The sequence below is a fragment of the Euprymna scolopes genome, chromosome 14 (genome assembly GCF_053919585.1).
Source record: "Euprymna scolopes isolate OS-2025 chromosome 14, ASM5391958v1, whole genome shotgun sequence".
NCBI classification, from domain to species: Eukaryota; Metazoa; Mollusca; class Cephalopoda; order Sepiida; family Sepiolidae; genus Euprymna; species Euprymna scolopes.
The window spans coordinates 17,001,977-17,029,029 of record NC_136495.1 but is presented as its reverse complement, the minus strand read 5'-3'; the positions used below and the strand labels follow the sequence as shown (position 1 = coordinate 17,029,029).

At 36.5% G+C, this 27,053-nt stretch overlaps 1 protein-coding gene across 1 annotated transcript in view; it reads left to right on the top strand.

Moving 5' to 3' along the window:
* The window catches only part of LOC145293337 (uncharacterized), a 145,900-nt gene that overhangs the window by 9,052 nt on the left and 109,795 nt on the right, over positions 1 to 27,053 (top strand). Inside the window, exons 2-4 of the mRNA XM_080139979.1 lie at positions 1,701 to 1,928; positions 2,376 to 12,611; positions 18,001 to 18,176. Coding sequence (XP_079996105.1) covers positions 1,701 to 1,928; positions 2,376 to 12,611; positions 18,001 to 18,176 — 10,640 coding nt within the window. The remainder of the gene's footprint in view (positions 1 to 1,700; positions 1,929 to 2,375; positions 12,612 to 18,000; positions 18,177 to 27,053) is intronic.

Genomic DNA, 27,053 nt, shown 5'->3' with positions numbered 1-27,053 from the left:
AGGGCCAGGTGCCACTCAAGGATAAGCATTAATGAATTTACAGTTGTCAATGGGACAATATCGTAATAATCGTTAGTAGTGGAAATTTGGTAAATTGGATTACTTAAGTGGATGGCTCATCAAGAACTTGTTTACGTTGGACTTGAAGACAACCATATTGTAATCAGCTGGAAAGCAAGGAAACGAAAGAGAGTTCCACAGGTGGACAGTTCTAAGAAAGAAACTTTGTTCATGGAATCTATGTTTAGGTTTAAGCACTGATAGAGTTAGGGAAATTATTGATAGTGGCTTCAGATAGATGAGTGTTTTTCATAAATGTTTAGCAAAGGGGGGACCCTAGATTGGAGCTCAGACGAGCACTTGCCATGAAAATAATGATAAAGCAGAGACAGGCTCGCAATGTCTCTTCTGTAGGAAAGAGGTTGCAGGGAAGAGTTACACTAGGCTACAAAGTCTATTTTGAACTCTGTTAAGACAGGATAAGGTGCTTCTAGCAGCTCCTACCCAGATGTGGCAACAGTACTTCATCCTTGGATGTACTTGGCTCTTATACAGATAGAGAATTGCATCAGCAGTGAGATATCTATTGGAACGTTAGAATCCCACCATTTTTTCAGCGACCTTGGCAACGGATTTGATGTACATGTTCCATTTCAGATCAGAAGTAAAGGCCAGACCCAGAAGCTTGTCAAAACATGGAGCCTCCTCAAGACGAGAGCCATTCATTTCAATTGATACCAGACGGGAATCAGAGTATTGATGTAAAGATAGAAGCTTAGTTTTAGATGCATTAAAATTAACCAGCCACTCCTTTTCCCCATTGTACCATGTGATCAAGATCAGAGGAAAGAGAATCAGAGAGAACTTGATCATTTACGGCCTTTGAAGTGTTGCCATAGATGGTAGTGTCATTCATCAGTATAAACGTCTAGCAATGATCTTAGGATGTGATTTGAGAGATCATTGTTGGCTGTTAAAAATTCTGTGCTTTTAAATTATGGAGAATATGCATTATACCATAATACATTTAATTTTGGTTAAGAGTTGACAGCATTAAAGAGGACATGAGAACTGTTGGAAATTATCAATGTAGATATAGGTTTTAATAACTGTGAAAATTGTAAGAGATGCTCCTCTTGGACTGTGTGAAGAGTTAGTTCCCTTGCTTTATGCTTTGATGATGTTCCTATTTACAATGCCTCCCCACGGGACAGAGTTAGACACCAGGGTCGTTTTTTAACGTGGAGAAAAGGAACAAAAATAAAAATTGTCTCAGTCGTGAAGGATTTCTCCTCCACTGACAGAGAACAAGAAATTGAAGTGCAGCATCTGAAGAACGGATACTACACTTTGATCTTGTCCCGAACAAGTAGTTTGAGTAAAAGAGTTACTTCCCTTTGATCTGAATATAAACGAGTCAATTGATGTTTTTCTTTCTCTTCATCTCGAATGTAAATAAAACAAACATCTTTTCCTGTCTGTGTGTTCATTTCTTTTTGTTAACGTCGGCTTGACTTCCACAGCGTGAAGCGTACTTAAAACAAACTAGGTATGTTTTATTTGATTCTTAACTCTAAAAATTAACCATCAAGAACTTGGTGAAGATATACTTTCTTCTAAATGCAATTCTATTTACTTTCTGTTTTTATTGACATCAATATTATTTACTCTTATTTTAGTTTTTTTTTATTCTCTTTCAGGTCACTCTCCTGATATTCTCTCTCCAAGTTTTGATGTTAAAAGCAATTATATGGTAACAAGGAATTCCAAAGAATTATCCAGTTTTGATCACACTCCTAATGAGCTTTCCAAAGTGTTGACCTTCTGGACACATTCTTTGATTGAGGATTCATTACAGATTCTGTCTGCAACTCAAACACAAAATTCAATCGGATTACACCCTCGGAATAGTGATGCAGATTGCTTTGGTATCCATTGTAGTTTGGATACAAGTTCTAGTCACCCCAGTTTTGGAAGTGCAGTTCCAATTCACGTGAAACCATCTTCCGGTCAACTTACCCCTACTTCTTTAAGTAGAGAAATCATAAGTGGGTCTCAATTTTCAAGCCCCTCTTCTGTCGTGAAAAGCCTCTCTGTTGGTGCTGTTTTAATGGAAAGCACCACTGCTGCAACAACGGCATTGCCACAACCTCGGCACAAAAAGAAGAGGCATAAAAAGAGGAAGAAAAAAAGGAGGAAGAAGAAAAAGAGAAAGAAAAAGAAAAATAGGAGGAAGGGGAGGAGAACGACTGTAGAGTGGGAGGTAGAAGAACTAAGGAAGACAACTCCAAGGTCTAAAACCCAGAAGAATGACCAAACGAAATGGGTTGTCCAACATGATCAAGACCTAAATATACGAATCCCTTCTCCTGTAGCAATATCGAATTCTGTCCGTTTAAAATCAGAAAAACTTTTGGCATCATACCAAAGGCATGAATCTTCATCTCTCTTTTCCTCTAGAATGACGTCTCAGCCAATATCCTTTTCAAAAGTTACAAAAAAATCATTCCAGACAATAAAATCAACCCCAGTCTTTAAGAGTTCTTCGATTTCTCTTAAAGAAACTGCAACATTCCAGGATTTGATTTCTGACAGAATATTGGGAGAGCAGCCGATTCCATTTAACCCAAACTCAAACATTGATTTCACACAAACAATCTTCGCTCAACCGCTGATTTCAACTAAAGCTAACAAGGAACAAAATAAAATCCATTCTTTTTTAACTAAGAATCAGATTCCAATTTCAAATTCAAATCCGCAAAAGTTTATAAATATGCACAGTTCTGTGACGATTCCTTATTTTATATCAAGATCTTCAGAATCAAAATCTCTTTTCAAAGAGTCAAAGACATTCCAATCAAGTTTTAAGTTTCATTCTATTCATAAATCAAGCTATGATGAATTGCAATTCTCTGCTCAGGTATTGGATTCTTCACAATCTTCACAAAAAAACTTTCAGGATGGAGATAGTAAATCCAACTCGGTACATGCAACCAGGTTTTCTAACATGGAACCATCAAAATTACAATATTTATCTCAGACAAAAATCTCAGTACACCCAACTCTATCCAAGCTAAGTTTATTTGTAAGAACAAATGAAAAAGCTTATATGAGTTTGAATAATGCTGAACATTCTAGCAAATATATGTCTTTGGAAAATATGATTAAGAAATCCTCAGAAATTACAGGAAAATCATTCGATGCAATAGAACCAACCAAATATTTGTCTTCTCCCAAAAAAACCATGACATTCACTGATTTGATTCATAGTACATCTTTGCAAAACCGTTTGATCCCATCACATCATTCAAGAAGTTCTTCTTTCATTCCGTCAGCTCAAGCTAATTCTCACAATGAACTAAATAAAATTAGTCCATCTTTGATTAACAATAAAATCTCTGCTGAAATTATTCATACAAATACTCTAACACCAGTAAATAATCACAAACACAGTACAACATGTCATTATACAACAACATCATCTTCAGAAACAAATATTTTTAAAGATTCTGACATATTATCATCAAGTTTTAGTTTTCATTCTACTTATAAAACAGGGGTTTTTCAGTTGGAGTCAACTCCGTTGTTACGAAACACCCAACTTGAAAAAGTTTTTTCTTCCCTAGAACTCCGACGCAAAAACAATATGCCTAACTTGTCTTCTAACCTAGAATTGCCAGAATCATTAATTGCTTCTCAGATTAAAATTTCAGCACATGCAAATACATCTGAACAAACTCTAAACAAAACAGTGTCAAAAAATTCTGCGATTTCTTCAAAAAATACATCTTCAAGAAACATCTTTGCATTTCATACAGTATTTCCTCTGATTATTGGTAAAAAATCAAAAATGACTGAAAAACCGTTCCATGCAATAAAACCAACTTCAATCTTTAAGGCTTCTTTTCCTGTTAAAAAAACCCTAATGGTGCTTAATTTGGTTCCAACCAAATCATTGCATGACCATTTAATAACATCCCCCCAATTAATTGTCAATTTGGTTCCATCAGCTACAACTAATTATGATAATGAATTAAAGGAAGTTCATGTGTCTTTGAGTATGAGTCAAATTTCTACTCAAATCTTTCCTTCAAATACTCAAATACCATTAAATACTCACAGTTACAGTACAACTCCTTATTATTTCACACAGTCTTCAGAATCCAAATTAATTTCTAAAGATTTAAACCCTTTATCACCAAGTTCTAATTTCAATTCTCTTACAACAGATTTTTCCAAACTAGATTCTCCATTGTTATTGGTGCAAAGCTCCGAACATGAAAACACATTCTCTTCACGGCAACACTTTCGCAGTAATATTAACTCCATTCAACCAACCAAGTCTTCTGACATGGAATCGCCGCAATCATTAATTCATTCCCAGATGAAAATCTCAACGCACACAAATATATCTGAGCAATCTCCAACTTCAAACGAAGCAGCTCGTATAATTTCTAAAAATGCTGTGAATTCTACAAAATATATATCTCTGAAAAGTATTCTTGCTTTTCAGGCGAGACAAATACCAATAAATGAAAAAAGTTCGGAAGAAAATTCACTGGATACAAGAAAATTAACACCTGTTATTAGGACATCTTTGATTTCTGACAGAGAAACCATGACATTTCTTAATTTTGCCACCAGAAAATCGTTGTTGCACCATTTGACCACATCACACCTGACATCAATGGTTCAAATAAATTACGGTAATGAACATAGTGTTCATCCACTCTCCAGCAAGAATCAAATTCCAAATATAGATTCAAATCCACCAAATATTATACACAGTCGCAGCTCTGTAACAATTCCTTATTTTCTGGTAAAGTCTTCAGAATTAGAATCTTTTTCCAAAGAGTTAAATATTCTGTCATCAAGGTTTCATTTTCATGATGAATTTCAATCTTCTTCTCAGTTGTTGACAAGTACTCAACATGAAAACACATTTGCATCACTACTACAAGACATCCCACATGAAGCCAGTGTTTTTGATTCACTATATCCAATTAACATGGAATCTTCTAACACAAAATCAGCAGAATCACAATCTCAGACGAAAATCTTAATACATCCGACTCCGTCTCAGCAAAAATCAATTCTTACTAGAACTAATAATAAAACTGCTTATATGAGTTCAGTTAGTGCCGTGAATTATACCAAGTCTTTAGGAAACGTCCGTGCATTTCGGAGAACACATTCACCAATTATTGAAAATTCATTTGAAACTTCCAAACCGTTTTTACCTACATTCAGCTCGACTGTCAATAATCCTGGATTGCCACAAATTTATATTTCACATTCAATGATAAAAGAACACTCTCAGAATCTATTTACTACTGTTTCGGAGCACCTGATCACTAAAACTCAGTCTGTTTCTTCAATGTTAACAACATTATCAGTGAGCGATGTGTCTGAAAATCTCAATGTGATGGATGTTTTAACTTTTATTGACACCGTGCTTCAGTTAAAAGCAGAAGATGCAGAGTTGCCTGCCGCAGAATCTTCATCGACACCGCTTCAATCTTTATACGTTTCTACATCTTCTTTTGTGTCCCATTCTCAAATCAATTCACAGCATGAAAGAACAAAGAAATCTGCTGATGAAGAGAAGCCTTTACCTTTGAGAAAGATTTCTTTAAAAGATAATCATTTTGAACATTCGCCAGAAATTGTCTTGGAACCAACTTCTGCAGATCAACCTGTTTATCAGAGTTTCTCGACAAATATATTTTCGGGTTCACTGCCTTCAATGAAAACTCCACCAACGAAAGAATCGAAAGAAGATAAATTGTCATCTTTGGTAGATTCTCACAACTCAGGAAATTCCACTCAATCTACAACCTCTTTGAATGATTTCCATCCTCTCCTAACACCCTCTTCTCCCCCTACAACCTTTGACATAAACCCAACTCCTACTACCTTACATGCAGGGTTTTCGAGTCTTCAGAAAAAACAAAGCCAGAAAGATTCCATAGATATATTCCCTTCAACAACCGAAGTAACAATTTCTAAAACTACTAACGATTTAACATCAAGAGATTCAATGCTTTTATTTTTAAAACAAGACAAGAAAAGAGTTTTTACTTTTATGCCTTCAGATTCAGAAGAAAATATATTTTCAGATGGATTATCTCCCCTTTCTTCAGCAATGATGCCTGACCAAGAAACAAGTGATAATCCTATAGATATTTCTTCTTCTTTTCCTGAAATATCATCCTTTGATTCCTCATCTCGGACATCCATGCTTCGAATTGTACCAAACATGGCGTCTCTTGCTATACCTCTTGATTATCCAGTGCTTTCAATTACATCTTCTGCAGCAAATAAGTTGCAGCTTTCTGCCTCAAAATCTCATTCTAAATCTTTAAGTACAGTTTCGATACCAGTAGAAGGCTTAAATTTGGCTTCCTCCACAGGTAATACTACAGATGCATTCTTTTCCACAATCACTCTGTTTTCTGATTCGGCAGATGCCAAACCAGATTCATGGGACGCTTCAACAGATTCAACATCCATGAATTCCGAAGAAACCTTCATTACGGAATCTGGCATCCAATCCACCATGTATGTCACCAGGGATGTGAGTATAACTGCTGAGCATGTTACGAGTTCAAAATATGAGGACGGCGATGATTTGTTAAATTCTAAACTTTTAATTTCCCCAGTTCAATTAATCGAGTATCAGGAACTTTCTAGAGAGAAGATAATAATCACCTCATCATTTGCTTCTGCTCGTTTGAACAGCCAAGATGAACCGGATGGTTCAACATGGAAGATATTTGATCCAAACACTTTGGTAGATGATTTGTTTGTGACATCTCATCTCAAATTTAGTCTAATCTCTCCTGTTGAGTCAGTATCAGTTGATAGTTCAACTTTTCAACTGAATCCACATATTAGGAGCTTAGGTTCTGTCTTAGAAGGCTCATCTGCTCCTTCTATTTGGACACTGTCTTCATCCGAATTTCTGAAAGAGCCTGGAGATAATATAAAGGCTACGGAAGCTGTGAATAAGGCCAGTTCTAATCCATTTGATTATGCTTCATCGATAGATGGAGCCTCTAAGAATAGGGATTTTTCACTCTCAGGGCAATTTCTTGAACCTTCCTATTCATCGATAGGAATTTCTAGTTCCGTTTTTCAACCATTATCAGATTTGAACAGTGGGAGATTCTCTGCTTTACAAGCAGAGAAATCATTGCTATTGATGTCTGAGCAGTCAGTGCTGCTGTTTGAGTCCTCATCTTCATATTCTTCGAAGATATCATCCTCGCCATCATCATCATTCTTGTCATCACCATCATCATCATCACAGTTGACCAGGTTGCTTTATGTCTCATCCAAAGAGTCATCGCATATCGAATCATCTCGATTGGTAACTCATCTCTCTTCTCTGTCTTCCCCACTTAATTCTTCTGAACAGATATCAGAGCCATCTGCTTGGTCAGATCAAGCATCTATTTCATCGTCTGAAGACTTCTATTTACCATCCTTAATGATGGCAGTACCATCCGTCTCCATACCATCAGGTTTCACTCTTGAGGTAGACCAACATGAGTGGACATCGCAGGTGGAGGAGTCCTCTCAGCCGTCACACTCATTCTATCAAGTACCATTATTATACTGGGTGGATTCAAATGGGACACAACGTCAATTTGTTTCGCAACTGTCACCATTGGTTCATACCTTGCAACAAAAGTTATCACAATTATCCTCAGCATTGTCTGTCTCAGTTATGACTAAAAAATTGTCATCTCAAATTATGCCCACTCGATCGTCGTATACTACATTCCTACTGACAAATTTCTTCTCATCTTCATCGCCACAGACTGCATCCCAGATGAGAATACATCTCTCTTCATCATCACCACAGACTGCATCTCAAATAACAACTAATTTATCCTCCTCCTCCTCATCATCATCATCATCATCATCATCATCATCATCATCATCACCACCACCACCACCACCACCACCACAACTACTACCACCTCCATCATTATCACCACAAACTACATCCAAAATAATAGCAAATATTGCCTCCTCCTCCTCCTCCTCCTCCTCCTCCTCCTCCTCATCATCATCATCATCATCATCATCATCATCATCATCATCATCACAGACTTCATCCCAAATGATGGCAAATCCTTTACCTTCTCCATCATCACAATTTATATCGTTTACATCATTGATGCATGCACCGTCAAATTCAACAAAGTTTGAATCTCAAATAGTAACAAACCCCACGTCCTTCTCTTCATCACAAATTATATCCAAGGTGGGAACGCTGCTTCCACCCTCCTCTTTGGTAGAATTAATTACATCCAAGATATCAACACAGCTTGGCTCTTCCCAATCATCAAATATTACATCTCATATATCTGCATTACATGTATCCTCACAAATTACATCACCTATGCTGACACTATTTGCGCCCGCTACATCCTCAGAAATTCCATTCCACATGTCAGTATTATTTACGTCTTCCCCTTATCCAAAAGTTTCACTGGATATGTCTACGTTATTTAGATCCTCTCCATCCTCTGAAATTAAATCAAATATATCAACATTACCTGCATCCACGCCATCTTCAGAAATTACATCCACTATGTCAACATTATTTGAACCCTCTCCATCATCACAAATTTTATCTGATATGTCAACATTACTTGCACCCTCCCCATCTTTAAAAATTACATCCACCATGTCAACATTACTTGCACCCTCTCCATTTTTAAAAATTACATCCAGTATGTCAAAATTATTTAGACCCTCCACATCCTCAGAAATTGCATCCAATATGTCAAAAGTATTTATACCCTCCCCATCTCCAGAAATTACATCCACTATATCAACACTACTTGCACCCTCTGATTCCTCTGAAATAACATCCAATATCTCAACATTACCGAGACCCTCTACATCTTCAAAAATTATATCAACTATGTCAAACTTTTTTATATCTCCCCCATCCACACCAATTTTATCTGATATGTCAACATTACTTCCATCCTCTCTGTCTCCAAATATTACATCTACTATATCAACATTATCTGCATCTTCTCCATCCTCAGAAATTACATCCAATATGTCAACATTATTTGAACCTTCTCCATCCTTAGAAATTACATCCAATATGTCAACATTATTTGCACCTTCTCCATCCTCAGAAATTACATCCAATATATCAACATTATCTGCATCTTCTCCATCCTCAGAAATTACATCCACTATGTCAACATTACTTGTACCATCTCCATCCTTAGAAATTACATCCAATATGTCAACATTATTTGCATCATCTCCATCCTCAGAAATTACATCCAATATGTCAACATTATTTGCACCTTCTCCATCCTCAGAAATTACATCCAATATGTCAACGTTACTTGCACCTTCTCCATCCTCAGAAATTACATCCAATATCTCAACGTTACTTGCACCTTCTCCATCCTCAGAAATTACATCCAATATGTCAACATTATTTGCACCTTCTCCATCCTTAGAAATTACATCCAATATGTCAACATTATTTGCACCTTCTCCATCCTCAGAAATTACATCCAATATGTCAACGTTACTTGCACCTTCTCCATCCTCAGAAATTACATCACTTATCTCAACGTTACTTGCACCTTCTCCATCCTCAGAAATTACATCCAATATGTCAACATTATTTGCACTTTCTCCATCCTTAGAAATTACATCCAATATGTCAACATTATTTGCACCTTCTCCATCCTTAGAAATTACATCCAATATGTCAACATTATTTGCACCTTCTCCATCCTCAGAAATTACATCCAATATGTCAACATTATTTGCACCTTCTCCATCCTTAGAAATTACATCCAATATGTCAACATTATTTGCACCTTCTCCATCCTTAGAAATTACATCCAATATTTCAACATTACTTGCACCTTCTCCATCCTCAGAAATTACATCCAATATGTCAACATTACTTGCCCCTTCTCCATCCTCAGAAATTACATCCAATATGTCAACATTATTTGCACCTTCTCCATCCTTAGAAATTACATCCAATATGTCAACATTATTTGCACCTTCTCCATCCTTAGAAATTACATCCAATATGTCAACATTATTTGCACCTTCTCCATCCTTAGAAATTACATCCACTATGTCAACATTACTTGCACCTTCTCCATCCTTAGAAATTACATCCAATATGTCAACATTACTTGCACCTTCTCCATCCTTAGAAATTACATCCAATATGTCAACATTACTTGCACCTTCTCCATCCTCAGAAATTACATCCACTATGTCAACATTACTTGCACCTTCTCCCTCCTCAGAAATTACATCCAATATGTCAACATTACTTGCACCTTCTCCATCCTCAGAAATAACATCCAATATGTCAACATTATTTGCACCTTCTCCATCCTTAGAAATTACATCCAATATGTCAACATTATTTGCACCTTCTCCATCCTTAGAAATTACATCCAATATGTCAACATTATTTGCACCTTCTCCATCCTTAGAAATTACATCCACTATGTCAACATTACTTGCACCTTCTCCATCCTCAGAAATTACATCCAATATGTCAACATTATTTGCACCTTCTCCATCCTTAGAAATTACATCCAATATGTCAACATTATTTGTGACCTTTCAGTCCCCAGAAATAACATCCACTATGTCAACATTATTTGCACCTTCTCCATCCTTAGAAATTACATCCACTATGTCAACATTACTTGCACCTTCTCCATCCTCAGAAATTACATCCAATATGTCAACATTATTTGCACCTTCTCCATCCTTAGAAATTACATCCAATATGTCAACATTATTTGTGACCTTTCAGTCCCCAGAAATAACATCCACTATGTCAACATTATTTGCACCTTCTCCATCCTTAGAAATTACATCCACTATGTCAACATTACTTGCACCTTCTCCATCCTCAGAAATTACATCCAATATGTCAACATTACTTGCACATTCTCCATCCTTAGAAATTACATCCAATATGTCAACATTATTTGTGACCTTTCAGTCCCCAGAAATAACATCCACTATGTCAACATTATTTGCACCCCCTCCATCCTCAGAAATTATATCCACTATGTCAATATTACTTGCACCATCTCCATCTTTAAAAATCACATCTTACATGCCAACATTACTTGCAGCCTCTCCATCCTCTTCTGATATCACATCCAATATATCAACATTACCGAAACCCTCTCCATCTTCAAAAATTACATCTAGTATGCCAACATTAATTATACCCTCTTCATTCTCACCAATTTTATCTGATATGTCAACCTTACTTCCATATTCTCTGTCTTCAAAAATTACATCCATAATGTCAACATTACCCTCTTCATCCTCTGAAATTCCATCTGACATGTTAACATTATTTAGGCGTTCTCCATCCTTACAAATTTCATTTATGTCAACTTTATTTAGATCTGCTCCATCCTCACCAATTTCATCAGATATGTCAACATTACTTATATCCTCTCCATCTTCAACAATTACATCAGATATGTCAACATTACCCAGACCCTCTCAACCTTCACAAATTTCATCTGATATGTCAACCATACTTAGATGCTCTCCATCCTCAGAAATTACAACCAATATGTCAACATTACTTTCACACTCTACATCCTCAGAAATTACATCCCACACGTCGACACTTGTCACACCCTCTCCATACTCACAAATTAGATCCCATATGTTAACATCATTTATGCTTTCTTCTTCATCCTGGATCGCATCACATGTGACAATACAGCCAATATTTTCTTCTTTATCGCAAGGTACATTTCAAATGTCATCCGAAATTCCAGCACATTTCACAACAGAAGAATCAAATGCATCAAAGTTTATGTCACAATTTGACAATTTGAAATCTATCAAATCGGAAATATTACAGTTCACATCCCCGTGGCTTTCATCACAAACACGATTTCCACACCAAACATTACCATTCTCATCATCAAAATTACAACAATCATCGACTTTGAAATCAAAGTTCAACTCAATGCAATCAATTTCAAATTCATCTCAAATTCATTTGTTTACACCATCGCAAAAATCACGTTTATTTGACCAGACTTCACAGTTTACATTCGGCTCAGATTCCTCTCACTCATCGTCTTCCTCCATTCAACTGAAGTCATCAGGATCCATACCTTTGTTCTCATCTAAACTTGGCATGACTCATTCGACAAAATTCTCTTCATCTTATCCAACTTCTGACCTAACATCTCAATCAATGTTATCATTTTCTACTCAAACGCAGTTGTTCTCCTCTTTCTCTTCTGCATTCCATTCTATTCCCAAAAAGCTCAACTCTTCATTGTTCCGGTCAAAATCGCTTAAAACTGAGATGATTTCCATGTCAAATTTTCATTCAGATTTGATCCAAACATTTTCTGTTTCCAAAATTTTGAATGGTCTTTTTAATTCAACTTCTCTGTTTCATTCAACAACAAAGTCAACAACTTTCTCTGATATCGACAAGAGCTCCCACTCAACCACACCCTTGGATATTACTCTACCAACAACTCCAGAGCCCTTGTTGAATCTGAGTCAAGCTTTTCAGAATTACTGGGTCATAACAGGTAAGTTGTTCAATTTCAGTTTTCCCATTCAAATTTGTTTTATAAATTTGGAAATTAATTTAAAAAAATTTTCTTGCTGACTCACTGCTCATCAAGGTTACTTCAGGACAAGAGTTAATTGGTTTGTGTCAGGTGGATGGTAGGACAAAAACCTTGAGGATTGCAGATGATAGTTGCATCCGGACAGAATTATATTATTGAAGAGGACAGTTCAAAAAAGAAAATGTAGAGTGGGTGATCATAGTCAAAGGTGAATCGAATGCTTGCTTTTTATTAGCTACGACACCAAAATGTAGCAGAGAATGACACTACTGTTTTTAATGTTGATTTTCTACTTTATATGTTTCAGTATTTATTTGACTTGAATAAGGATTGAACTTTGGTTTCCAAGTCCAGTAGCAAACATTTTATTATGCCAAATGAACTGATCAAATTTCATTAATTTGATCAGTTCATTTGGCATAATAAAATGTATTTACGATATATTTGGCATAATAAAATGTATTTACGATGTCTGGATCAACCTTGGTTTCAGTAACCTAGTTCACAAAATTGAAACAGATGGGTTCAGTCCCTTGAAATTTGAACGCCAGACTTGCTATTTTTCCTAGATTAAAATGAAAACATAAACTAAGCATCATTAGTTTTTGTTAAGACGTAGTTCTGTAAATGTCTCACCTTTATTTATAAGTAAGCAAAGATAAAAATTTGGAATTAAGGATGACAATTCACATTCTTGATATATACTACACACAATATTGTGCCCTGAGGGTTTATATAGAACCATGTGTATTACTTTGGTATCTGGTGTTTCAAGGTTTCAGTGATTTGGGGTTGATTGTTTCGCTGAAGTATTTTACTGATTTTGTCTGTTATAATGATGTCGATTTGTGTTCTATGCATGGCACTTTCATTAATATCTATGTAAGTTCTTTGCTCTTTGGCAGAATTTCACTTTTTTTTTAATCTAGATTTCGGCTTAAATCACTAGATGTGAGTTCTTTTTTTTTTTAATTGCATTTTCACCTCAAACAAGAAACATTGCACTTTGTTGTAGGAGGCTACTATCAGGTACATAAGTATCAGGGGTACTGTGTAGGGAGTTGGGCAGCAAGATGTCAGTTCACGTTACACTGGAATTTCTGCATGTCAGCACAGTTGGGGAAGCAGAGATCCAGAAGGGAATTCCAAAGTCTAGCTGTTCTAGGGAAGAAACTACTGGAGTAGAAGGCTCTCTTACATCTAGGGATCTTTACTGTGTAGGGGTGGGACTTAGCTGCTTGTCGGGTTTGTTAGGGGTATTTACATCGAGGGGGTACAAGTGATTGCAGTTCGTCAGAGCATTCACCATTAAAGTACTTGTAGAACAGGCAGAGGGATGCAACATTTCATCAATGTGACAGAGGCTGCAGTTTAGCTGACAGTTCAGGATCTATCAGATTGGCGACTCTCTTTTGAACCTTGTCTAGGAGCGAGAGACTAGTGGCAGATGCACCAGCCCAAATATGACAACAATACTCCATAGATGGGCGAATGGTGGCCTTATAGAGGTATAGGATACTTTCGGGCGTTAATAGCTTTCTAGCACAGAAGAGAGAACTCACCTTCTTTGCAGCAGTCCTGGCAATGTTCTCAATGTTCCAACTCATGTTTCCTGTGAACGTTAGGTCGAGGAGTTTAAAAGATATACTTTCAAATAAAGAGTCAATCGCCATTGCTATTGGTGGTAGAGAAGGTTTCTTGTAATTATTGAAGGAAACAAGTTTAGTCTTGGCAGCATTGAACATTACCATCCATTTTGGGCCCCATTCCACTACGAATTTTTGATTAAAATTTACTTTTTGCTTTAATCATAGAAAGTTGATTTCTACAAAAGCTTTAACTTCATATTTTTTTTATCGCTATTTGGCTGGATTTGGTCTGTCATATGTAAGTTTGAATTAGTATTTTTCTTTGGTCTGTCATAATTAAGTTTGAATTTGTATTTTTCTTTGGTCTATCATATGTAAGTTTGAATTAGTATTTTTCTTTGATCTGTCATATTTTAGTTTGAATTAGTATTTTTCTTTGGTCTGTCATAATTAAGTTTGAATTAGTATTTTTCTTTGATCTGTCATATTTTAGTTTGAATTAGTATTTTTCTTTGGTCCGTCATGATTAAGTTTGAATTTGTATTTTTCTTTGGTCTGTCATATGTAAGTTTGAATTAGTATTTTTCTTTGGTCTGTCATAATTAAGTTTGAATTTGTATTTTTCTTTGGTCTGTCATATGTAAGTTTGAATTAGTATTTTTCTTTGATCTGTCATATTTTAGTTTGAATTAGTATTTTTCTTTGGTCTGTCATAATTAAGTTTGAATTTGTATTTTTCTTTGGTCTTTCATATGTAAGTTTGAATTAGTATTTTTCTTTGGTCTGTCATAATTAAGTTTGAATTTGTATTTTTCTTTGGTCTGTCATATGTAAGTTTGAATTAGTATTTTTCTTTGGTCTGTCATAATTAAGTTTGAATTAGTATTTTTCTTTGGTCTGTGATATTTTAGTTTGAATTAGTATTTTTCTTTGGTCTGTGATATTTTAGTTTGAATTAGTATTTTTCTTTGGTCTGTCATATTTTAGTTTGAATTAGTATTTTTCTTTGATCTGTCATATTTTAGTTTGAATTAGTATTTTTCTTTCGTCTGTCATATTTAAGTTTGAATTTGTATTTTTCTTTCGTCTGTCATATTTAAGTTTGAATTTGTATTTTTCTTTCGTCTGTCATATTTAAGTTTGAATTTGTATTTTTCTTTCGTCTGTCATATTTTAGTTTGAATTAGTATTTTTCTTTGGTCTGTCATAATTAAGTTTGAATTAGTATTTTTCTTTGGTTTGTTTTATGGTAAATTTTGAATTAGAATTCTACTTGGTTTGTCTTGCTAAATTTTTCAATAGAATTTTCAGTGAATAAACATATAACTTGTTTAAACACACCTTATGAATACCTGTTCTTCTTTTACAATGTGCGGCTTTTTTCTTAACCATTTCAGAAATTACCATTCTTTTCATAAAAAATGACTAGAATGAATGGAAACTATTATAAAAAGGTATAATTTATTCCTTTTTACAAGAGATTCTATTGACTTGAACAGGTGTTCAGGATTGTTTCATAAACTAGGCTCTCACAATTGGACGCCCACCTGAAGTGTGGGCTAAACGACTTGAATGCCAACATTGGACCTTTAAGCTAAATACACTATAGCTGAAAGCCAGACGCACACAGAAATTATTGTGAGATGAATTATTGTGTTCTTTTCGCCTCCTCCAGACAAAGACATGAAGGGAATGTTCCAGATGCAGTGGCTTGAGAATTTTAAGAAAAGCGGATTTTCTTGACCAGATATTACAAGAGTTCCCATCGGCTTTACAAAAAAATTATGGAAAATAATCGAGTAGAAAAAAAAAAATGATAAGTAAAAATAAAAACTGTTGAATTATACAGTTTTATCATAATTGTTAATATAGAGTTTTTAAAATCCAGGGGAGGTAACTGCAGTCTATGATTTTAACAAACTATTAGAATCCACCATTTCAAAATAGAAAATGTCTATGTTTACTTTTATTTTTTGGGTTTTTTTTTTGTTTATTTTATAAAAAATAGTTCTAGCAGATCTAGTTAATCATTTTTCACAAGTTTCAACGTGACATGTAAGTATGTAACAGTGTCTTTACGTAAAATTTTTAAAAATTGAAGTATAATGTAAAACAACACCAACAAAATTATTAATGACACAAGAGAAAGAATTCTTAAAGAGAAGATGCCAAATTTTATCAAAAAAGGTAACCGAAGAATAATATGCAGATAATTTGCATATGTTGAACAAGTTGCAAATATTTCTGTATGAATATCTGAGAGATATGTTAACAAAAGATATATTGACTGAAGATGTGTATGTGTGTAGAGAGAGAGAGAGAGAGAGAGAGAGAGAGAGAGGGAGAGAGAGAGAGAGAGAGATTAAAATACTTCATGACAACGCTTAGAAACCATGTAGGCAGAAAAGCTTATCCTTCCTTTATATGAACTGAACGGTTAGTTTGTGTTATTTGTCATATTCGAACTACTGAGTGTTATTCTCACAACAGCAAAAATCTGTCTCCTTTTTTCAGCCATTTTGGATTTCCAACAGCGCCTATTTTGCATAATTACATAATTCTAGGTTCGTGTGTGCATGTAGCCATTGTTTCCTTGCAGCAGGTGCATGCTAATCGTGGCTGCTTATCCCTCAATCTCTCAGCACTGTCCCCACACTCTCCCTAATCTCACGTTTTTTGTTGGGTACTACATCACAAAAGCGAGGCTTCTTCACAGGGATGAGTTGCTTCAGAGTTGTCAGTTTTCACTTCTGCCTTGGATAAATCATCTAACTTTATCTCTTTTTAATCATCACATACTTCAAACTATTTACTATATACGAGGTGCCTTCAATAAGTTTCCAGACCTCTTTTGTATGGGCACTTTTATTGATAGTACACACAGTCCCTTTCGAAGTAATCTCCTCCAGCTGCAATGCACTTGTACTATTCCAACAACTTCTGGAAGGCTACATGGAAGTTCTCTTGTGTGAGTTTGTCAATGATCCTTGTCACAGCTACTTTCATCTCCTTAGTTGTCTCATAACGACAGCCTCTAAGGTTTTCCTTGAGCTTAGGGAATAATCAAAAGACATGGGGAGCAAGGTATGGACTATAGGGAAGGTGAGGAACTGTTTTGATGCCCATCTTGGTCAAATAATCTGTGACAAAGATGGAGTTGTTGCATTCGTGGAAATCTTTTGTATCTTCAGTTCTTTGCAAATAATTGTGTGTACCGTTTCCACACTGACATAAAACTGTGTACTTATTGTCTATAGGCACACAACGATCCTTATCCAAGAAATTCTTTATTTCACCAAGCAACTCTGGTATTCTGACTTCCTTACTCGTCCCACACCTTTCATCATCCCTTAGATTCCCAACCTTCCTTGAATCTCTTATGCCACTCAAAAACTGATGCTCGATTCATGCAAGGTGGTCCAAAAGCAGTCCGAAGCATTCCATACGTCTTCCAAGTTTAAAACAGAATTTTATTGCATATCGTTCTTCTAAAATGTCCTCATGCCCAGATTGCAATTTTTAAATTCACCAGTTGTGACGATCAAGTTTTAGTAGGGTGTATTCCAATTCCTATCGTAGCTATTGCTTTTAACCAGAAATCATAAAAATTGGTCAGTCATCTTTTAAGATATATAGCAATAACATCTTGAATTTTCAAGAGTCACCTCATCTTCTGACCTCTTCCCACCAATTTATTATACATTATTTGCTTTTTTATGAATTTCATTTTTTTTTTATCTTTCTGATTCTGTAAACAGTAATCAAAGTGCGCCTGAATATCAACGTAAGTACTGTGGCGTTCCGTAAGGAAATGGAACGTAACCTTGCCCAAGCCTATGTCGAAGCATATCACAGAGGGGAACACATCCTCAATGGAACATACCAGCCTCTCCGGAAGAAGCGTTTCGCGCTTGTGGATGATGTTGCTCTCCAGGTAAAATGGTTTATCTAAAGTTAACATCGCTATGTATAGTAATTGTATTTTTGAGATGAGGTGTTTTCATTTATTAAGATTGTCGGACTGACTTCCTCATCTTGGTTGTTATGGTTCCCCAGTTCAATACAAAACACCTGATGAAGGCCGAAGGGCAAAACGGCCGAAACGTTGTGACTATAACAACCAAGATGAGGAATTCAGTCCGACAATCTCAATAAAATCGCTATGTATGTGTAATATCTTTCCTTTAACATTTCTCTCTACCTCTCTTTACCCCACCTCTTTATCTACTTCTCTATATTTGAAAAGAACCCAAATAGAATTAAATGTAATACTATAATGTACATTTATTGCTTCCAGTGCCATATCTATCTATCTATCTATCTATCTATTTATCTGTCTCTCTCTCTCTCTCTCTATATATATATATATATATAGATAATAATTTTTTTGATAAAACTTATATTCCTCCTTTATCACATAAATGTAGTTCTCCCCCCCCCAACAGTTTCAATATGTTACCATTCTCATGCACAATTATTTCGTTTCTAATGTAGCTATTGTTAGACGTCACATTCCTAATATGCTACCTAGCATCATCTCTCCTCTTCTGATGAGAAGCATTAGGCTTTGAAATACCATAGCATAAAGAGTTTTACTTATCCTACACCCTTAATTAATGTATCATCCTTACTGAATAAACGAATAAGTTTATATACATTAGTATATATTTTTATATTGCCGTTTTATTTTCTTTATATTCTGTATAAGCTCAAAAACAATTTGCTGAGCTTTGCATTATCCTAATAAGTCTTGTTTTAAAGAATCAATCTTATTCTTTTAGCTCCCCTATATATATATATATATATATATATATATATATATATATATATATATATATATATATATATATATATATATATAAACACAAATTTAATGCTGTAAATTATATTTTACATGAATTTATTGTTTTGCAGGATACTCAAATAAGATATATTGAAATTTTAAGAGTTTCCAAGAAATGCGTTGTTCTCATCAGAGGAAATGAATATTATAGCGAACCTATGAATTTGATGGTACTTGCATGAATTGAAACAGCGTTATATGAAAACTAGTCGTGAATGCAAAAAAATAATTTTTAGTGCAAAGAGTTCATGAAAATGGGGAAAAGAATGAAAAATAAAACGATAAATTAAAAATCGAGATAAAAGAATATGGAGTAGTTAAGTATTTTCAAGACGAAATGATCACAAGAATGAGAAGAAATCGGATTTATACTGTTGACAAATAGATCAAAATTAAAAATCCAAAACGTGTGTAATTCAGGTTTGTGGAAGAATCCATTTGCAAGCTGTCAAGGAATAAAGATTATTTAGAATCATTAAAGTTATTTTACACTCATGGATAATTAAGCTGGTGTAATAACTCCCATTTTTTTTAAATAGGCATCACCACTTATCAAGGCCCCGAGGCCACTCGAGGATAGGGTTTAACGAGTGTACAGTAGTCAATTGGACAATATAGTAATCATTAGTAATGGAAATTCTGTAAATTTGTTAACTTAAGTGGAACGGCTCATCAAGAACTTGTTTACGTTGGACTTGAAGACAACCATATTGTAGTTAGCTGGAAAGCAGGCAAACGGAAGACAGTTCCACAGGCATGCAGTTCTTAGAAAGAAACTTTGTTCATGGAATCTATGTTTAGGTTTAGGCACCGATAAAGACTGAAGGAAATTATTGATAGTGTTTTCAATTAGACGAGTGTTTCTCATGAAAGTTTGGTAAGGGGGGGGGGCATAGATTAGATCTCAGAATGAAAATAACGATCAAGCAGAGCCAGACTTGCAACATCTCTTCTGTGAGAAAGAGGTTGCAGGGAAGAGAAAAGGACATCTCCTATGAGGCTACGAAGTCTATTTTGAACTCTATCAAGGCAGGATAAGTCCTTTGTAGCAGCTCCTGTCCAGATGTGGCAACAGTACTCCATCCTTGGATGTACCTGGCTCTTATATATGAGGGGCGTGCAATAAGTAATGCCTCTGACCCACTTCCCATAGCAGTAGAGCCACGAAACTTGGCACAGTTATTAGTCTTTCTCTACATAGGAACCACCCAGAGTTATGCATTTCTCCCATCGTTTGATGCAGCTCTGGAGACTGTTTTTGTAGAACACCCCAGGTTGATCCTCCAACCATAATGTGACTTTTTAAAAAAACATTTTTTATTGCATTTTCATCCCAAACAAGGCACATTGCAGTTTGTTGTAGGGGGCTACTATCAGGTACATAAGTATCAGGGGTACTATGTAGGGAGTTGGGCAGCAAGATGTCAGTTCACGTTACACTTGAACTTCTGCATGTCAGTACAGTTGGGGAAGCAGGGACTCAGAAGGGAATTCCAAAGTCTAGCTGTTCTGGGGAAGAAACTACTGGAGTAGAAGGCTCTCTTACATCTAGGGATCTCTACTGTGAAGGGGTGGGACTTAGCTGCTTGTCGGGTTTGTCAGGGGTATTTACGTAGAGGTAGTAAAAGTGCTTGCAGTTCGTCAGAGCATTCACCGTTAAAGTACTTGTAGAACAGGCAGAGGGATGCAACATTTCATCAATGTGACAGAGGCTGAAGTTTAGCTGACAGTTCAGGACCTATCAGATTGGCGACTCTCTTTTGAACCTTGTCTAGCAGCGAGAGACTAGTGGCAGATGCACCAGCCCAAATATGACAACAATACTCCATACATGGGTGAATGGTGGCTTTATAGAGGTATAGGATACTTTCGGGCGTTAATAGCTTTCTAGCATGGTAGAGAGAACCCACCTTCTTCACAGCGGTCCTGGCAATGTTCTCAATGTAATTGTTCCAACTCATGTTTCCTGTGAACGTTAGGCCGAGGAGTTTAAAAGATGTACTTTCAGATAAAGAGTCTTTGGCCATTGCTATTGACGGTAGGGAAGGTTTCTTGTAATGATTGAAGGAAACAAGTTTAGTTTTGGCAGCATTGAAGATAGCCATCCATTTTTGTCTCCATTCCCCTACGGATCAGAGGTCTTCCTCTAGTGTTTATGCCATTTCTTTAGATATGTGTTCATTTGTTTTCCTGTCGTGTCTGTTATAGAGCGTGGTGTCGTCAACATACATATCCATCTCACAGACAATTTTGTCAGAGAGGTCATTTATGAATATTAGGAATAACAGATAGACCCCTGAGGCACTTCCGGATTTATATCATATTGTTTAGATGTACGACAATCAAGGACAACCTGGATTTTTCTCTTATCTAAAAAGGATCTAATTATGTTAAGTATTCTTCCAGTGATGCCGTATGATCTGATTTTCTTGATAAGACCCTCATGCCATATCCTGTCAAAAGCCTTAGATATATCTAGAGCTACCACTCTACCCACATCCGCTTTGTCCAGTGACTGGTATATACATTCTGAGATTACAGTTAGGATGTCTGCTGTGGCTTGCCTAAATCAATATTGTTGGTCAGTCAGAAGTTTAGCATCTGTAAGGTGATGAACTAGAGCTTGGTTAATTATGGTCTCAAATATTTTGGCAAAAAGTGGGAGGAGGCTAATGGGGCAATAATTTATTGGGTCAGTTCTTTCGCCAGAATTCCTGAAAACTGGCTTTACAGAAGCAGTTTTCCAGCAGGCAGGAAAGCAAGATTCATTAAGGCATTTGTTGTAAAGTTTGGAGAGAACTGGAGCTACTTTGGCGGCGCACTTTTTTAATAGCACAGCCGGATAAGATCAGGTCCACATGCTTTTGCAGTGTCAAGCTTTCTTATGATAGCATGCACCTGAGCAGGTTTGATTTCCAGATCGTCTAGTGTTGTGTCTGTCTGCAAAGGAAAGTCAGGGAGGTGGTGGTTAGCAGAGTCCAATGTGGAGTTGGAGGCAAACCCTCTGGCAAGCATGTTAGCCTTCTCAGTTGCTGAGCAAACAACCTCATGATTTTTGGATAGTGGGGGAATTGTTGATTGCCCATTATTTACTACACTGTTGTAGATTTTCCAGAAGTCTCGGGTTCCTAATTTCTGTGCTTCGATGCTGCGTTTTTGGGTGGTTTCAGTAAAGTCTCTCTCCACTGTCGCTATTTCTTTCTTACAGTTATTTCTGGCTTCTATGTACTTCTGTTTGTTTGAACTGGACTTATGTCGGTTAAACTTCAGAAATCAAGGCTGCATCATCTGGGAAACGCTTTCCTTTCAAAAACAACTTCATGGCTGGGAAGAGGTGAAAGTCAGAGGGTGCAAGGTCAGGAGAGTAGGGAAGATGCAGAAGGATTTCATAACCACACGCCCGTGCTTCTGATCTGGCGACATGCGAGTTGTGGACCGGAGCATTTTCCTGCAGGAGGAGGGTACCTTTGCTGATCTTGCCCTTCTCTTGATTTTGATAGCTTCCCTTAATTTCTTCAAAAGTAAAGCATAATAGGCTCCTGTAATTTTGGTACCCTTTGACAGGAAATCTGTCATCACTACTCCGTCCTGGTCCCAGAAGACTGTGAGTATGACCTTGCCAGTGGAGGGCTGCACCTTTGCCTTCTTTGGAGGTGGTGAGTCCAAGTGCTTCCACTGCATTGACTGGGCTTTGTTCTCTAGATCATAGTGATGGACCCAGGTTTCATTCTGTGTAATCAGTCTTTTGAAAAACTTTGACTTATCTTCTTGGCACATCTCCAAATTCATCCTCGAGCACTCATCGCGTTTTCAATTCTGGAATGGTGTGAGCAATCTGGGAATCTATCTGGCAGACACCTTATGCATATGCAAATGGTCATGAATGATAGTTTCCACAGACCCTGTACTAATCTTGATATCTTGGGCTATTTGGCGAATAGTAATGCACCGATTTTCCAAAATGGCAGCATCAACTTGACGGACAGATGCCTCATCAATGGCAGAAGGATGGTGACCAGGTCTGGGAGCTGTTTCCACAGACTTCCGGCCATGTTCGAATTCAGGATGCCAGAGTTTTACAAGGTCATATGATGGGTCATTATTACCATAAGTTTCTTTCATGTCATCAAAAGTCTCCTGTGGTGTGCATCCTTTCAAATACAAAAACCGGATCACTGCTCGACATTCAACACGCTCCATTTCACACCTGACTCAGTTTAAACACCTGTAAAACAGAAACCAGAATTAGTTCAGAGCCGTCATTTGCCACAGAAACCGTAGAGATATAAATCATTGCACATGCAAAATTTCAGCTAGATCAGACAACTGGAAGTGGGCCAGGGGTATTACTTATTGCACGCCCTCATAGATAGAGAATTGCATTAGCAGTGAGATATCTACTGGATCGATAGAAGGATCCCACCATTTTTCCAGTGACCTTGGCAACGGATTTGATGTATGTGTTCCATTTAAAATCAGGAGTAATGATCAAGCCCAGAAGCTTGTCAAAATAATAAGCCTCCTCAAAACGAGAGCCATTCATTTCAGTTGATGCCAGATTCAGATCAGAGCATTGATGATGCAAAGATAGAAGCTTGGTTTTAGATGCATTAAAAGTACCCCCTCCCCCATCATTCCACGTCCTCAAGATCAGAGAAGAGAGAATCAGAGAGAGCTTGGTTGTTTACAGTCCTTGAAGTGCTACCATAGATGGTAGTGTCGTCAGCTCTAGATATATCTAAGGCTTTTGACAGGGTTTGGCATGAGGGTCTCCTCAGGAAAATTAGATCATATCGCTGGTAGAATACTTAACATAATTAAATCCTTCTTAGATAAGAGAAAAATCCAGGTTGTCCTCGACGGTCGTACATCTAAACAATATGATATAAATGCGGGGGTGCCCCAGGGTTCTATCCTTGGACCTCTATTGTTCCTGATATTCATAAATGACCTCCCTGACAAAATTGCCTCTGAGATAGGTATATATGCTGATGACACTACACTCTATGGCAGGCACGACAGGAAGACGAATTAACACATTTCTAAAGAAATGGCAAAAACACTAGAGGAAGACCTCCAATCAGTGGTGGAATGGGGACAAAAATGGTTGGTCGCGTTCAATGCTGCCAAGACTAAACTAGTTTCATTCAATAATTACAAGAAACCCTCTCTACCACCTATAGCAATGGCCAATGACTCTTTATCTGAGAGTTCATCTTTCAAACTCCTTGGCCTAACGTTCACAGGAAACATGAGTTGGAACAATTACATTGAAGGCATTGCCAGGGCCGCTGCAAGAAAGGTGGGCTCTCTCTACCGTCCTAGACAACTACTAACACCTGAAAGTATCCTATACCTCTATAAGGCAACCATTCGCCCATGTATGGAGTATTGCTGTCACATCTGGGCTGGTGCATCTGCTACTAGTCTCTCACTCCTTGACAAGGTTCAAAAGAGAGTCGCAAACCTGATAGGCCCTGAACTGGCATCTAAGCTTCAGCCTCTGTCGCATCTACGAAATGTTGCATCCCTCTGCCTTTTTTACAAGTATTTTAGTGGTGAATGCTCTGACGAACTGCAATCACTTGTGCCCCCACGACGTGAGCACCCTCGACAAACCCGACAGGCTGCTAAATCCCACCCCCACACTGTAGAGATCCCTAGATGTAAAAGATCTTTTTACTCCAATAGCTGAAATGAACTAGATTTCTTAGAAAATCGACATGGTTTAATATCTTTTTAAAATTTAAACGGTCAATTTTTCTTTGTAATTTATGGAAAAAAACTTTGATATAGAACAAAAATTGGTCTCTTTTGTTTCTATTAAAACAAAGAATTCTCCTCGGAACAAGATTCTAAAATTTAGAATATTATTTTTAATATTGGGTATCAATGATTTTTTGAAAGTTGCTCAAAAAAGAGCATGCAAATATCTGAATTTATATAATTGAGAAAAATATGATTACTTCCTTGTTGTATAATTTAATTTTCGGAGCGTGCTTGATGTAACGATGCTTTTTTTTCCTCTTTCAAATGTTTGTCTTTACTTTTATAAGCATGAAGTGTATGTAGTTGTAGCGTCGAAAATTTTTTTTTTTTCCAAATTAATTTCAAAATCAGAGAGCTAAATGAAGGCGACATTTTGACTACTATGTGTAAATTTGACCTCTTGTTGACATTTAGCTTGACCACTCTTTTTTCAATATGATATTCTAAAGGTCTCATAGCTTGAGATGAAAGAATTCACAAATGATGAGACATAGGTCATTCTAAGTCACCGCATATTTGAGGGTCATAAAATAAATGAGTTTTTCCCGTTTCTTTATTTAAAGAAAGTTTATCTACTGGTGGGCGAGTGATTTACGACTTTTAGTCAGCCCAAGAAATTTTCAATCAACTGTGGCGACCGGTCGTGTAAATTTTCAAAGGCTGTATATATATATATATATATATATATATATATATATATATATATATATATAGAGAGAGAGAGAGAGAGAGAGAGAGATAGATAGATAGATAGAGTCATCTACGTACAGTACTGTTTCACTATTTCACAGCTCATCAGTGCGGCTAGACAAGTAACTACCTTAAGCCAGGATCAAAACCCGACCGCCCAAACGACAGTCGGAGATTCTAATCGTTGCGCTATTCAGCTGTTGCTATGCAAGCAGTGAATTAACATTGTCCAAATACCTAAGCTCAGTTTGTTTACACAAAGAGCATCGCTAATTACACTAATTGTAATTTGTATATCACTTCCCAATATGCTCAACCCAAGATAGAGAGTATTATAATCATCCACATACAGTGCTGTTTCGCTGTTTCACAGCTCATTAGTGCGGCTAGACAAGCAACTATCTTAAACTAGGATCGAAACCAGACCACCCAAACGACAGTCGGAGCATCTAACTATTGCACTCTTCGGCTGCTGCTATGCGGGCAGTGAATTATATACCAACATTGTATATTTCACATATTTACCCATACAAATGAGTTCCTGTTTTGAAAGTAAATGATGTTAATTTGAAGTTATGTTTTTTTTACTCAATCTGAAATCTCCGTTAATATTATGCATACTTTAATTCATTTCTTATTTACCTATTTTAATTATTTATTATATGTGAAAAAAAATCTATGTAAAGTTAGTATACGTTCATTTTCTTTTCCATTTATTTAAACATTTCAGTTTAATTTATTTTACTTTATTATAAGTTTGTAGTTGTTCATTGTGTCTCTTTGTAAGCCGTCGAGTTGAGCATGTCATGTCGACTGTGTGCTTGTGGGTTGTAGCGTCGAGAGCATGTTTGCAAGTCTTTGTGATGAACAGGTCTTTTGTAGGTAGGAACTCTCATTGGTTCTTGCCTGCAGGATTGAAACCCCACAGCCAAAATATCACTTTGCTACAAGACTCCCCACTCAGAACGATTACGGGTATCACAATTGTTCAAAAAAATACTTGAGTATGCAAGGAAGAAGATTGAAAATTTAAGTGTTGTAATCTTTTGAAAGTTTCTTCGGCCAGTGGACTGTCTTCCTTGCTCTTGTTTTGTATAGATGGGTCGATTATTCAGATGTGTGTGTTGGTGAATGTAAGAGTTGAAACTGGGTGTGTTGGATGCATCTAATACGGCAGTGTCACACTCAATATGGATTTTCTTTAGTTTGTCCACTGACATTGTTTGGTGTAATCTTAAAGTGTTTTTTTTTACGTGCCAAAACTTTGAATGGTCCAAGGTAGGGATGGTTGAGCGATCCACAGACCATGTCATTTTAATAAAATGTGTCCATCTATCCATGTCTCGAAATCGTTTATGGACGACGAGATAAAGGAGGTAGCCTTGAAAAATATGCCTGAAGTTGTGAGACGTACAACAAGATATCTGTACTGAATATGTCAGGTGTGAAAATCGTATCAAGCCAGACCAGATTAGTCCCATAAAGCAATTCTGAGGATGAGTAACCTAA